The sequence below is a fragment of the Canis lupus genome, chromosome 34 (assembly GCF_048164855.1).
Source record: "Canis lupus baileyi chromosome 34, mCanLup2.hap1, whole genome shotgun sequence".
NCBI classification, from domain to species: domain Eukaryota; kingdom Metazoa; phylum Chordata; class Mammalia; order Carnivora; family Canidae; genus Canis; species Canis lupus.
The window spans coordinates 24,869,823-24,883,320 of record NC_132871.1 but is presented as its reverse complement, the minus strand read 5'-3'; the positions used below and the strand labels follow the sequence as shown (position 1 = coordinate 24,883,320).

The window sequence follows — 13,498 nt, the reverse complement described above, 5'->3', positions numbered from 1 at the left end:
CCGGGCTCTAGGCTTTGCCCCCGGTCACCTGTGGGGCATCTGGAGGCTGAGCTGAAGGCGGGCACCTAGAGCCCAAGGAGCGCTGACCCACAGAATCACGGAGCCAGCACTTTTCCACACCTGAAGAATGACCGACTTGTCGCATTTTTTTAAAAGATTTTGTTTTACAGGTGGACACACATTAAAAGGCCTTTATTTGGGTGTGTGTGTACAGTTCTGTGAATTTTAGCACATTAATTTCTGTGACCACCACAATCAGGATATAGAAGAGCTTCAAGGCCCCTTGTGCTCCCCTTATGGTCACTGTCCCGTCCTCCTGAGTCCGCAGTCCTCGCTCCTGCCCCGTCCACACACTCTGTCTTTTCAGGAGTGGGAATGACTGGCCTAGGCCGCCGCACGTCGGGGGCACAGCCAGGGCTGACGCCAAGAAATCGCACGGCTGCAACCGGACCCTTTCAGCCAGTGTGACAGCTGGTGCCAACAGACCCGGGGAGCCCGTGAGGTGGGAAGGGCCTCGTCACTGGGGGTGCAAGCGGGGAGCGTGGGGTCGGGGGCCCTGGGCGGCAGGAGGTCCCCGCCGTCCCCTTATGACCCGCAGCTCCTGCAAACGAGCAATGCAACAGCGCAGATCAAGGCTCAGCCTCGCAGTCACGTCGAACATGAAACGAAGAGGAGCTTTCACGTTTGCTCTTAATCCAGAGCCGCCTGTTTGCAATTCCGAGCAGCCGCGGACCTGCCCCGCTTTCCCGCTGCCCCGCGGAGGAGTCACGGCGTCCGGCCGGCTCCCCCCCCGCCGCGTGGAGCCGCTGGCGCGGGGGCACGGTGGGCGGCCCGGGAGGAGCTGCAGGGCGCGGACACCCGTGGGCAGCCGGGAGGAGCTGCAGGGCGCGGGCACCGGGGGCGGCCCGGGAGGAGCTGCAGGGCGCGGGCACCGGGGGCGGCCCGGGAGGAGCTGCAGGGCGCGGGCACCGTGCTGGTGGGGCGGGCGCGGGCTCCGCGCTGCTTGTCTCATCGCGCTGCCATTTGAGGGCACAAAGTGCGCAGCCTTTCTTGGGCAGGGGCTGGGGGTGCCAGTGCCAAGCCCCCCAAGGCGGCGGGACCCCTCGGCTCCTCCAGAGGAAGGGAGCTGTCGGCCACACCTGAGCCGGCTTGGAGCCCCGCAGGCTGGCAGGCGCCGTCCTCCTACCGCCTACCGTCCGTGTTTGTGGACCCGCAGGTGGAACGCGGCCGTGGGCCCCCTGGCGTGGCCGCCAGCCTCCGCCCGCCTCCCGCCAACCTCCGCCCAGCCTCCGCCGGCCTCCGCCCAGCCTCCACCAGCCTCCACCCAGCCTCGGGCCGGCCAGCCTCCGCCCAGCCTCCACCCAGCCTCTGCCCGGCCAGCCTCCGCCCAGCCTCCACCCAGCCTCGGGCCGGCCAGCCTCCGCCCAGCCTCCACCAGCCTCCACCCAGCCTCGGGCCGGCCAGCCTCCGCCCAGCCTCCACCCAGCCTGTGCAGCGGGGCCCGTGCTCGCCAGCCGCCAGGGCGTCGGCCCCTCCCCCCCCCCGCGGTCCTCGGCGGCAGGTGCTCTCGGGTGTGACCCGGGGCGTGAAGGCCGCGGCTGTCCCCGGCCTCAGCTGCCTGCGGCGAGGAGCGTCTCTAAGCTGCCCGGCGGCCGCCACCCAGCGCCACCCAGCTCCGGTGCGGGCGAGGCCACCCCCTGCCGACACCCTCCTCCCTGGAGGCCGCGTCCTCCGCAGGGGGCCTGGTTCCTTCCCGGCCGCAGCCCCGCCCCGTGTACAGGGTCAGCAGCGCCCCCCCCACCCCTCCGCATCGCGACGGGGCCACCGGGTGGCCGAGGAGCCTCAGGACGCGGGAACCCTCAATCCTGCGGGGCAGGAGGCCACGGCGTCCAGGCCCGGCCGAGGCCCCCCAGTGCTCGAGCCCGCGCTTGCTTGACGCCGCGCGGGTCCTTCCCACAGTCGGAGGAGCCTGGCTCTCTGGCTTTCCAGAACAGACCAGCGGTGGGCTTTGGCCAAGATGAGATGCGGGCAGCTGATGGTCCTTGACGTCCCTGCTGCCTATACATGGCCTTGACCAAAAAAAGGAGGTGGGAAGGTTTTTCCAAATCTTTTCAAGGAAATGTATTTTGAGTACAGGGTGAATCTGAACTGATTTTCAAGTCACTTTCAAACCCGCTGACTGGGCTGAAGAAAGAGATCAGAAATGAAATGCATGAAATTCTGATATACATTTAACCTACTTAAAAAAAAAAAAAGATGACAGGAAAAATAAAATTTCAGATGTTTTTTATTCAAAGGTTTTCAAAAGAAATAAAACAGAAAAAGCTAACAATCTGATCAAATGTACAGTTCAAAAATGTCTTTTGGCGTTTAACAACAAGTCCTAGGAAGGAAACTACAGAGTTTATCTTGAACCGGACAAATAAGTTACCACTGGCAAGTTTGTGGCACTAGTAAAACAAAAATAAAAAATTAACTCTCTTGATCATATAGATATCTCTATGAAAATCTTTTTTTCAATCTGTACAAAAGGTCTTTCTTCATAAATTAATTTTTTTTATAATTTAATGGCTGTCTACTATGTGATGTTTAACTGATTTTTTTTTTTTTTTGTATGTACAGAGGTTATGTTTCCCAAATCTTACCCAGACGAGTATGGCACTTAGTTCAGACATATCTAGCAGCAGATTTCCCCTCCCTTCTAACCGAGCTATCAAATTTCTGTCTTAACTAATGCAAAAATATCAAGTAGTGAGAGACCCAGGTTTATAAATGTACTAGGTACAAGGAGGGTGCTGCGTTCAGTCTGGACTTTCACAAAGCAGTTAATATTCCAGGGAGCATAGAACCAATAATACCACAACTTTAAAAAAGGAAACAAAAACAAAAACAAAACACATTTCTCTTATGACTATGTAATTTTTCACTAGAATCTACACTTCTCAGAGCAGCAAGGACTTTTGAAACTATGAAATGTCACTGACATCTATAATCAAATACAAGCATAAAATTTAAGAACTAAAAAATACTCGAAAGAAATAACTGCTTAGCCCTAGCTCCTGAGCTAGGAGGATTTGGTCTGTGGAAACAGGGAGGGCCAGCAACCTGTCCCAGCACAAAAGAAAACAGACTCTGAGGTAGATAACTGATCACACACAGTTGACCAGACAAGTACACAGTTTTGGAAGACAACTTAATTTACCATTGCTTTTCAAACGTATGCAATTGTCTTAATAAAAGAGCTTTAATAACAGTGAATTATCTTATTATATGTACTAAAGTAGAAATAACTGTGTATTTATGAATCAGGAATTTCATAGTTTCAAAATTGGTTTCTCTTTACACTTAACACTTGTAGTGATGATGTAAAGTGTGGCACTGCTTGGATCCAAATCTTCCTTCATGCTTTTTTGTTTGTTTGTGTGTGTCCATACATCAATTAAAATGATAAAACCTAAATGCAAAGGTACAAAAAAAGGCACATTCTCCTAACCGCAAACTGGTCCGGCAAAAATAAAGAGCACAGAAGATAGGATGCTGAGACAAGGTGGAGCTACTGGTTACTGGCTCTTCGGTCTTTGGTGAAGTTACCTTTAAAAGTGCCAAGGAATTTTTATTTCTCAAATTTATGTAATAGAGAGAGCTAGTAGCCAATCGTTTCGCTTCTATTCATATCTCAGCTTATGTTTGAAGATAAAATCCTTACTTTTAGCTTTTGCCATTTAGTTGCAATAGCAACGTTTTTCCATTTGCCAGATCTCAGGCATAATTCTCATTCTAAAGCACTATCATTAGTATAAAGGAAGGACAAAACATTCGGTGACTCCCCGCCCCCGCCCCCCGCCCCCAGCCCCAACGCTACCTACACTAAATCTAGAACATCGAGTTAGTTTTTTTTTTTTCCTGAAAAAAGGCAAAAAAGACTTTACATTGCATCATACAGCAGATATCCTAAATCAGTCAAACTATCAGAGGAAACTGTTGGCGTACAGCCTTACAAACAATTTACCCTATTAAAAGTTCCCCAGTCAGAAAATGTGTTTCACACAAAACATTTTTCCCTTCTTGCATTTCACTACCTTACACATTATGTGAAAAATCATTAAAAACACCTACTACATATTTAAAAAAGCCAAAATTTCAGCAACTTTTATTGACTACCTTTTAAAAGCCCTATGCTGCTGTTTTTACAAGGCATAATAGACCAGCTCATTTGGTCAAAGCGTTCTACATCATTAGTTTGAACTAACTTTTACTGAAACAGCTACAGCATCAAAGGAGTTAAGGCAAATTGGAATTCATAGAAAAGGAGAAGACACTTCACACTACGTTGAAAGAAAAACGGGAGAGCTAAGAAGAGAGACGCGGAGGGCAACACTGAGTACAGCGACACTCACACTGCAAGCACAGAACACCATGGGGGACGTCGGACTACTTAAACGTCAGAGCCCATTTCATACAGCTGAAGAAAACGCAAATTAAACACAAAATGGACAAAACCACAAAAATCCGGTCATGCACTTGGATAAGTCTTCATGGTCTTTGTGCATACCCAGAAAATTGAAGTTTTCTTTTTCTTTTCTTTTTTTCTTACTTTTTTTTTCTTTTTTCCTTTTTTTTTTTTTTTTGCATCATAATATTTGATAAAAATCTTGTTTTGTTTTTGTTTTTTGTTTTTTTGTTTTTTTTTTACTAAAATAAACCTGTTCGGGGGGAACAGCTACTAGATGAATTTAAGGGTTTTATGCACCTTATAGAACTTATAGCAAAAATAGTTTTAGTTGATTTCATTATAAATAACGTTTTCAAGAACCTGTGCAAAACTGTCAATAATTTCCTAAAGCACAATTGATCAGAAAAATCCATGATTGTTCAGCCTTCACACCCTTCTTCATGTAAGAACACCCTTCTGTACATCTGGAAGAGAAAAATGAAAGATAAATGCTTTTGTACATTTGGTATAATACAGCACAGAATTTTGTGACCTCTTACTTATTTAAAAGGTAATACATGCTTGAGAAAGGCAAGGTGGTGCTCCTCACTGGTGGTAAACCAATAAATGTTGGAACTGAGGGCAGTTTTTATGCCTTGACTCCACCTTTCGAACTTGGGACCCGCAGCATACTTTTACCTGAGCACCAGAACTCTCCATCTAAGGATACTGACATTAAATTCATAGTCAAGATATTGCTATACTCCTGTAATACTAGATGGAGCAAAATCTTATGCTCTATTTCCTTCAGCTTGTGAGTATTAAAAGCAATATAAATTTGGATACATGTATTGCAGGACAAATTTGATACCTGGTGTCCTGATAATGTTACAGGTTTTTAGGGTGGGAGGGGTAAGGAGGATGAGAAAGCAGACATACACTTGACTTCAATACAATAAGGCACTGTTCGTTTGGGACAATTTGCAAATCCACAAAATCATGGATTTTAACATTTCAATAATACTGGATTCCTTGGCCATGATTCAGGTGGTGTGACCAAATCTTAGCTATTCTAAGTACCATTATGATAAAAGAATCCTAGACGTTCCTTGACGTGAGCCCTACAGTTACAAAGATGTTTCCCTCATACCTCACAGTTACTTATTAGGTTGAAAGGTATATGGTGAATGGTCATTAGACGTCTCGACAGCCACCTGCTGCTGACCACTTGCTTCCTACAACAAAGCAGAGCAGATGAGACATGAGCAATGAAATCCAAACTCTGCTCCTCCTGTCTGAGTTTCACATCTTAAAAAACAAGCACTCGTTAAAAGTGATTTTCTTAGTATTATGCAGGGTTTTCAAGGTTAATTATTTCCCTAAGGAGTTAAGATGTCTTACAAACCCAAAGAACCTCCTACCCCAACTTTTATGAGTTGTTTTTTCATGTCAAGCTATGATTTATCAAACAAATATCTTATCCCTTGGAGCCAGATGTGACTTGGAATTCACTATTTTTGGTTTTTAGAACTTGAAAAATGGTAGGCATATGCGGTCTACTACAGAACATATCCAGAGCAGCCTAGGGCTAAACCTGATCACCAAACACATGACCAGGTCTACACAGAAAGATAGAAATATGCACAGCAAGTGGGCTAAGATTTTTGTCTTGTATCAGTTCAGATACTACTAAGGCAGTTATAAAGAGAGTTTTTATTTTCAGATTTTATTGTGTGTTCAGAATTGCAAATAAGGGAATATAGGTTCTGGCAACTGTGGCTGTCAATAAATACACAAATTCAATTAGCAGAAAACAAAACACAACAAGAATGCCCCAAATAATCCAACCACAGTCCTAGGGCTATTTCTGCAATTGGAACCTATGGGATCTGCTTAGTGGGTAGGATTGATTGGGATGATAAATTCCTTGGAATTTTAAGGGTACTTTGCAGAAAATGCTATGCTTTCTGTCCAATCCTTTAAAAAATCTTTTTAAAAATTTAAATTCGATTTAGTTGACATATAATGTATTATAAGATATAATGTATTATTATTAACATATAATATATAATTCAAATTAGCTAACATATAATGTTTTAGGGTAGAATTTAGTGATTCATCAGTTGCATATACACCCGGTGCTCATTACATCAAGTGCCCTCCTTAATGCCCATCACCCAGGTACCCTATCCTCCCACCATCTCCCCTCCAGCAACCCTCAGTTTGTTTCCCATAGTTGAGGAGTCTCTCATAATTTGTCTCCCTCTCGGTTTTTACTTTTCCTTCCCTTTCCTTATGTTCGTTTGCTTTTGTTTCTTAAATTCCACATATTAGTGAGATCATATGGTATTTGTCTCTCTCTGCTTTCTGTCCAAATGTAACACAAATAGTAGTCTTCTTCTACTATCATTATTATATTTTTATCTTCCATAACAAGCACTAAAAGTTACTTAGCTATCCTAACAGCCTCTATTAAAAAAGGCGTGGTTTGCTTCTCATCCCTGTTACAATTCTGAAACATTGGTGTTTTTTTTTTTTTTTTCCAACTATCTTCGTGATAACTGATTTCTTCTTGTAGTTATTATTATTAACATAACCTTTGGTACTAGGATTGCAAACTCCGGCTCTATCTTAATTTGCCTGTAAGTATCCCTTTGCAGGAGATAAGACAGATTCTTGAAAGGTTTGAAATGTGCTACAAGCTTGGAAAACAGTTCTGGGAGTTTTGGGGGTTATGGCCTGGATATTGCTACACTAATCTGTATGTGAAGAATTACATTTCATAGTTGAAAATAACCCTAGCTATATATGCCTTCTAAACTCAATTCTTTATGGAAATATTTGACTTCTGATTGATTTTTCTTTGAGTTCTACCTAATTTACCCATTTCTTAAACTACTCATTGCCAGATTGGCCATCAGATGGTCTGTACCAACCTCAACGGGAACTGCCGTTGTCTGTACATGTGTGTACTGCGGCAAATAAGCTCCTTGCATAGCTGATGTCGCAGGCATGTACTGAAAAGAAGAATATGGTCAGGATGGGAAATGATAAGCCACGCAAAATTCTGAGTGCCTGGAGAATTTTGAGATGGGATGTCAAGTATTTGGAAATCTCAAAGAAGAAGTTTAAACAAGCTACCTCAAAGCTTAGTAAGTATGCCATATGGAAAGCAAAGTGAATATCTCCACTTTTCGAAGTTGTCCAAACTAACTCCCAACTTTCTTTGGATTTCCTAACAAATACATTCGTGAAGATCACTAAGGCTTCTCATTCTCAATAACTCAGTATCACTAAAATGTGCTATTTTAGAAGGTCTTCTCTCAAAGGACCTCATTTTTTTTCAGCAGCCCCCTGAATTAGTATCTAGAATTATCTCCATAGGTGGAGACCCAAGGAGTAAATGACTTGCTAGATCTTTACTAGATCACGGCTGAAAAGGAAATGGACCCTTGCTTTCCTGATGCGGATAGTCATACTTTTCCAAAGGCAACCAGGCTTTCTTACTGATCTCACTGGATGTGTGTGGACCTGATTGAGCCTTCACAGGAAGCTGCTGCTGGTTTTGAATGTAAGGGAGGAAAACATACTTCCCTTTGTTCTTTTCAGCCACCATCGATATGGTCTGCAATAAAAGCCTCCGGCCATCTTACCATCTAAATGTTATGTTGATAAATATCAACCCTGGAAGTTCATCCAGTACAGGCTCAACCTCAAAACCCAACCCAAGTCTCCTGGACTTTGGAGAAGTCAGTCAATCCTAAGACTGTGACACAGTGCCCCCAAATTCCATAAAAGAAGTGAGGAAAAAATTCCCTGCCTTTACCACCACATATCACTTTCATCTTTTGCTTCATGACACCAGGTCTGTAGTGTGAATGAATGGCATTAGAGATTAGGGCAAGGTGTGCTCGTATGTGGTTGCCAAATTCTGGTAAAGGAGAGATACCCAAAGGATAGACATTTAGGTCATCAATTAATCATGTGGAAGGCAAAGTAAGGGGTGAGAGGGGCTCGGACATAATCTCTGACATCACAGAGCCTGTAACTGAGAGGGAAGACAAAGGCTGCATTAATTTACCCTCCTCTGTTTGCTGAGACACATGATATTAATTTGCCACCTACTGTTCCGGTGCTGCCTAGTGACAGATGACTCATCTGCTGGGCCAGAGGGCTGATCATAGATGCAGGCTGTAGTGACATGGTGTGCTCCATGGAGGGAGTTAACACGGCCCCCTAGGGAGTTGGGAGACAAGCGCAGAGTAAGATAAACTCAAGAAGGGAGTTAAGATTGTGTCATTCCTTTTGCAAAGGAAATGCCTTAGTTTGTTGAGAAATGTGAAACCAAAATAACCTCCTCTCAAACTTGCTTATGGTATCATAAACAATTTCCTAAAAACCTTCTAGATAATACTTCTTAAAACTTTTAAAAGAACATTCATTTCACCAAAATCACTGCATTAAACATCCTGCCTTTCCTTTCACTCCAGTGTAAAGCAAGCTAGTCCAGCAGGCGGAGCTGTAGTAGGAAACACTATTTCCAGCTAGCTGGAGTTGCAGAAATGCTTTCTTAATTTTCAATTTTTTTAAAAAGATTTTATTTACTTATTTGACAGAGAGAAAGAGAGAGAGAGAGCACAAGCGCAAGCACAAGCAGGGAGAAAGGGAGAAGCAACCTCCATCCCAGGACCCTGGGATCATGACCTGAGCCGAATGCAGACACTCAACCAACTAAGCCACCCAGGCGCCCCAGCTTTCTTAATTTTTAAAAAAATAAATGACAGTTGATATTTCATGCAGCCACAAAACAATAGGCCATACTGAGTATTTATAAATACAATATCTTGTTTAAAAGTGTTCTGTACAAGATAATCATTTGATTCAAGATCAAGCTGTCAGGATCAAGATCACATTCTTCATCCACTGTTTCTCAGAACTTTCAGCTATAATTTTGTGCCAAGAAAGGGAAGGAGATTCAGATATGATTAATAATCCAATTTCAGATTCTTTGATTTCACTGAAAAAAATTCTGGTCATTTAAAACAAAATTAAAATGGGGGGGGGGCAGGGAATGGACCTCCCCCCCAAAAAAAATCACCCACAACCCATCCTCTTCCTAATACGTGGCTGTTAGCACCGTCGGGGTACTACTGCCCAGATTCTAGCCTTGGCATGTTTGCAGAGTTGCAACCAGGGTACATAAACAGTTTCATATTCTGGGTTTTTGCTTTGAACTTAACATTCTACTATAAATATTTACCTAACTTAGTGCATAGCCATCATCATCATCATTTTTAATGACTGCATAATGGTACATTCACTGTCTTAAACTGAAATTTAATCCTATTTCTGAATTTTTGCATTTTCTCTAATTTATCCTATATAATATTCTTATGGATCATATCATTCCTCTCACTTTTGCAATCACCCAATTCCATGAGAGTGCAATTATTCTGACACATCCTACCAATATTAATGTTTTTGGCATGACTGCAGCCGGTATCTCCCTTCAGTCCACTGTTACTGACAACCAGAACACAACTGAGGGCAGAGACTGGTGTGCAGGCACTTGAATTCTGCAGGCAGTCTCAGCTGGGTGGGGAAAAGGATCAAGCCCTCAGATGGGAACCTCTTGCACACACTACCACTGTCTCCTCGAAGATGTTAAGCTGGGACATGTACCGGCTTTGTCTCTAAAAGTTGCCCAAAAAAGACAGATGTGTGTCAGAAACTGTTTGTTGTTAATGCATTTCATAGAAAATTTCTTCTTTTTAAATTTTTAGCGTGCATCATCAAGAAGTGTGTGGTAACATGGACATGATTCAGAAGCCCAGAATATGCTGAAGGAATTTCCTGCTTCTTTTTTCATTCATCTGTAGGAGCTACTGTTCAAGATTATGCGTGTAGAGACAAATGTGTGGCAATGCTTATACAGACAGATAGAGACACACACACACACACGTCATCAGAGAGCTCGTCCCCCGTGTTATCAACTAAGCATGTTTTATCTGCTGTGTCAAATCATCTCAGCAACTTCCTGATTAGAACGTGTCCCTAGAGCACTGTTTCATATATAAAGTCTTCTATTACATGGTGTCCTCTTTAGGAGCTGCCCCAAGAGAAATTCCTGCCTTATCTTAAGGCCAACAATGGTGTGATCTGTTTTTCTCTTATTAAGTACTATGAACTGTTTTGCATATTAGAATTCCCATTTTGCCTTAGTTACTAGAAATTTAGGGTCAAATGTGTGGCTTTCTCATGCTAGTCACGTAGGTTACTGTGTTGGGCACTGTTAGCTTTTTATGTGATTTTGTTCTCCACCTTTATTTTTCAACTTTTAAAAATGTATGCTTTAGCAAACTGGATCTTACGTATCTTCAAAATAAAACATTAAATACACTATTACTGTGAAGTGTAACTCAATTAAAAAATGTAATATGTACATTAAGAATGACAAATGCTCAAGTCACTAAAGAAATCACATTCACCTAAGCAAAACATTACTGCTTTAGTATTTATAATTACTACAGAGAGGTTAAATAACACTGGTAAAAATCTCTAGCTCACTTTTGAACATTTTATATTTGCATTAAATGGAATGAATACATAAAAAATGTGAGCTGTTTTATACCAGCTGCTAAAAATAGACCAATTTAAAACTTGAAATTTTAAAAATTCAATTGTGTGGCATTCTACAGAACTGGTATGGAGAAGAAGATAGTACCCTGCTTCAAATATATTTTAAGTTCTTATATTGCAAACTTGATTTAATGTCAACTATCAATTTGTTTGAAGGCAAGTGTGGGAGGAGGTTTTATAATGAATTTGTACATTCTCACACTCCATGCTTAAAACTTCCCAAATCCCAGACTGTCTTTGACAAAAGGCTTTAACCCAGAGGATGTGGTCTTCTAAATGTATACACAGCTCAGTTGCAAACCATTAAGCCATTAAAATGCTGAAAAACTTACGGGGTGCTGTAGGATATACGGTTGAGGTTGCATCCAAGAAGGACTTTGCACCTGGAAAAAGGAGGATTTTGAAAGAAAAATTGATTTCTATTGGAATGCTACCTATTTCTCTAGAGCTCTTTTAATCATGTTAAAATCTACAGAAGGAAAATAAGGAAGCAATACTATCAATGATTAAAGAGATTAAGGCAGTTAGAGTTCTTGGCAAACTGGTCACTCTGAATAGGATGAAATGATTATTTAAAACCAAGTTCCACTTGCCCATTCAAGAAGTATTTACGGAGTACCAGGCATCAGGGAGAAAAAGGCAAATATGACATGGGCCCCACCCTCAAGAAATTTACTAAGAATGGAGATAAACAAGTAAACACCTCAAATAGTGAAAAGTATGATAGTCAAGGTAGGAACTAGGCACTTCAGGAATACAGATGAATGAGAATTAATTCCAGCACATCTCGTTATTACAAACTAATCCTTAAAGTATGTGCTTACTTAAAAAGAATAACGAAATTCAATCCCTCTTTGATACTCAGGATGTTAGGTTTCAGAAATCTCGTCTGGTGGTCAACAATTTCTAGTTAGTGTGGAAAATAAAAAATCTGAGAATCAGATTTAGAAAATTAAACTTTAGTAACTAGATCGTGACATGTACAGTCAATAGGGCACGTGCACAGAGGACCCTCTGAGGGCTCACACACGAGAGTCAGGTTCCGTGGCAGGAAAGCAAGCCTGTGCAGTCTTGCCGCTCAAGAGAAAAAATATCAGTCCAGTTCTCGATGCCCAGAGCTTTCCTGAGACTATATAATTTTTAAAAAATAAGTTCAGTCTCTAACTCTTTAACAATAAAACCCTCCTGTCTCTTATCCCCCACTGTTAACTTCAGAGGTTCTACAGAAAGGATATGGGGAAAAGTCATGGGGAAGAATGTATTGTGATTTACCTTGATAGCAGAGCCCCGATACTTGTTTTCTCTGGTTTCCTTTGCCACCTAAGGCAGACCAAAGTTAAGTGCTTCTGCCTTGTTAACATTTCAGTTATCTGGACTGCAGCCTTTCCCCATTGGGGTACTGGAGGTTTCTTGCAGATGCCAATTTCTCAAATCCAATTGTATAAGCATATGGTGGTTTAGTGGCGAAGGGCCCACTCCAACATGAGTGCAAGGCCTTCACTGAATAAATCATGGGGAGGAGAGCAGCTCCCTGTGGACCCCAAGTGGGGCCAGATGCTCTCAGTTTTTGTATGCTTTCAAGTGGTCTTAATAATCTAATAGCTTATAGCATTGTGGGGTTAGGGAGCTAGAACATCTAATCCAATTTTCTTTCTTCAGCAACAAATCAGCTGCTGTCAATTTCTATTCCTCAATTTTCCCTAACTATAAAATGGGAATAATAATCTCTGTTCTGTGAATTCTTTACCATTGGTTCTCTACCCTCCTTTGGGTCATGGGTCCCTCTGAAAACCTGATGAAAGAAATAGAGCTTCCCTCCACCCCCCAGCTAATTACATTCACAAAAGCAACATTTTGCAAACAATGGAAGAGAATCCTGAGACCACTGAAAGCTCATCTGCTGACCCTAAGAACCTCAGTCTTACAGGATACAGCACTGAGTGTTGGACAAATGGAATGAAATTCTACATGTATTTTAGGGACACACAGAATGCCAAGAGAAGCAATGAGGCCTTGGGAATGAAATGTTTCTGGTTAGGTTTATCAAATCTACTAATACTAGCCTCCTAATTTTTCTCATGCTATGAAAACAATTCTGTGGCCAAAATGCTCAATGCCTGACAGTAAAGAGGGGCAGAAAGAGGTGGTGGCACTGATAGCTGTAAGAGCGACAGCAGCACACATCCAAATTAATATGCACAATTATCTGCCTGAGGATAAGCTTACTTGTTCCTCTTTTTAGTGATCTACATAAATGGCAGACGTTTCCAAGTTCAAAAAGTTAAAAAAGACTACCATTCATTAGGGAATTGTTAATTAGGGAAGGTGCGCTAGAGAGATCTCACAGTCTCATTCAGTCAGGGAAAATATAGGAATTTTAAGTCCACAATAACGAAAGAGGCATTAAATGAGTGAATATTATGGCCC

General features: G+C 42.5%; 1 protein-coding gene across 15 annotated transcripts in view; it reads right to left on the bottom strand.

Annotated features, from left to right (window-relative positions):
- Positions 1-2,269: 2,269 nt before the first annotated feature.
- RBMS1 (RNA binding motif single stranded interacting protein 1) overlaps positions 2,270-13,498 on the bottom strand; it is a 214,022-nt gene continuing 202,793 nt past the window's right edge. For 10 of the 15 annotated variants that reach the window (XM_072811148.1, XM_072811147.1, XM_072811151.1 and 7 more), the window contains 6 exons: positions 12,344-12,391; positions 11,404-11,454; positions 8,558-8,668; positions 7,369-7,449; positions 5,583-5,667; positions 2,270-4,917 (listed from right to left, as the gene is read on the bottom strand). In XM_072811148.1, coding sequence (XP_072667249.1) covers positions 5,590-5,667; positions 7,369-7,449; positions 8,558-8,668; positions 11,404-11,454; positions 12,344-12,391 — 369 coding nt within the window. In that variant the 3' untranslated portion in view covers positions 2,270-4,917; positions 5,583-5,589. The remainder of the gene's footprint in view (positions 4,918-5,582; positions 5,668-7,368; positions 7,450-8,557; positions 8,669-11,403; positions 11,455-12,343; positions 12,392-13,498) is intronic. The other 5 variants (XM_072811154.1, XM_072811157.1, XM_072811155.1 and 2 more) reach the window with 1 other exon arrangement.